This window comes from Papaver somniferum, chromosome 2 (genome assembly GCF_003573695.1).
Source record: "Papaver somniferum cultivar HN1 chromosome 2, ASM357369v1, whole genome shotgun sequence".
Lineage (NCBI taxonomy): Eukaryota > Viridiplantae > Streptophyta > Magnoliopsida > Ranunculales > Papaveraceae > Papaver > Papaver somniferum.
This window is the reverse complement of record NC_039359.1, coordinates 5,043,840-5,044,577: the sequence shown is the minus strand read 5'-3', so window position 1 is coordinate 5,044,577 and position 738 is coordinate 5,043,840. Positions and strand designations below refer to the sequence as shown.

General features: G+C 36.4%; 1 protein-coding gene across 1 annotated transcript in view; it reads left to right on the top strand.

The window, feature by feature from the left end:
* The first annotated feature begins 379 nt into the window (after window positions 1-379).
* Window positions 380-738, top strand: part of LOC113352930 (F-box protein GID2-like) — a 919-nt gene continuing 560 nt past the window's right edge. Inside the window, exon 1 of the mRNA XM_026596676.1 lies at window positions 380-738. This exon is cut by the window's right edge and continues 560 nt beyond it. Coding sequence (XP_026452461.1) covers window positions 506-738 — 233 coding nt within the window. The 5' untranslated portion in view covers window positions 380-505.

Genomic DNA, 738 nt, shown 5'->3' with positions numbered 1-738 from the left:
GTCAGGCGGTAATTTAACCTACGCCTGTCTCAAACGTAATTTAAATCTCCGCCCACAAATCAAACGTAACTGAATTATCCGTTCGTCTTCAAACGTAACTAAATTATCCGTTCGATCAAATTTGGTCTTCATCCCGTAGCGTCACAGTACAGAGTAAACTCAAATTTTGTCCCGTTTTTTGGTCTTTGATCTTTGGGTATAGTCGTACGACTGCAGTTGCTCTCGGGCAATGAACTAATTTTAAGCCCAACTTGGAGTACACTATACTCCCGATGCGAATCACAGGGGCCCTATGTAATCAAATCTTCGTAAACGCCAAAAAATAGTAGGGGCACGTTGTCATTTCAACATCTAGAAAATGGAGCATTTATCCTAATAACATTTCATAAAGTATATTCTCTCCCTTCCCTTGTCAGTGAAGAGAACCCCAGTTCTTCAGATTTTCTAGTAGTAAATCTAGAAATTAGAAGGAAATTAGAATCATAATCTTTTCTAAGATCCAGAGATGAAAAGAACAGCTGATTCATTGGATGAAGATCCAAATCTCTTAATTGAAGATGAAAGATTGAAGAAAAGAAAGAACAAATTGGAAGAAGAAGAAGAAGATGATAAGGAAATTGGATTTGCTGATCTAAATGATGATTTAGCATTTGAAGTTTTAAAACATTTTGATGCAAAAACGTTAGCTACAGCAGCTTGTGTTAACAAAAAATGGAGTAAGATGGCTGAAGATGAAAG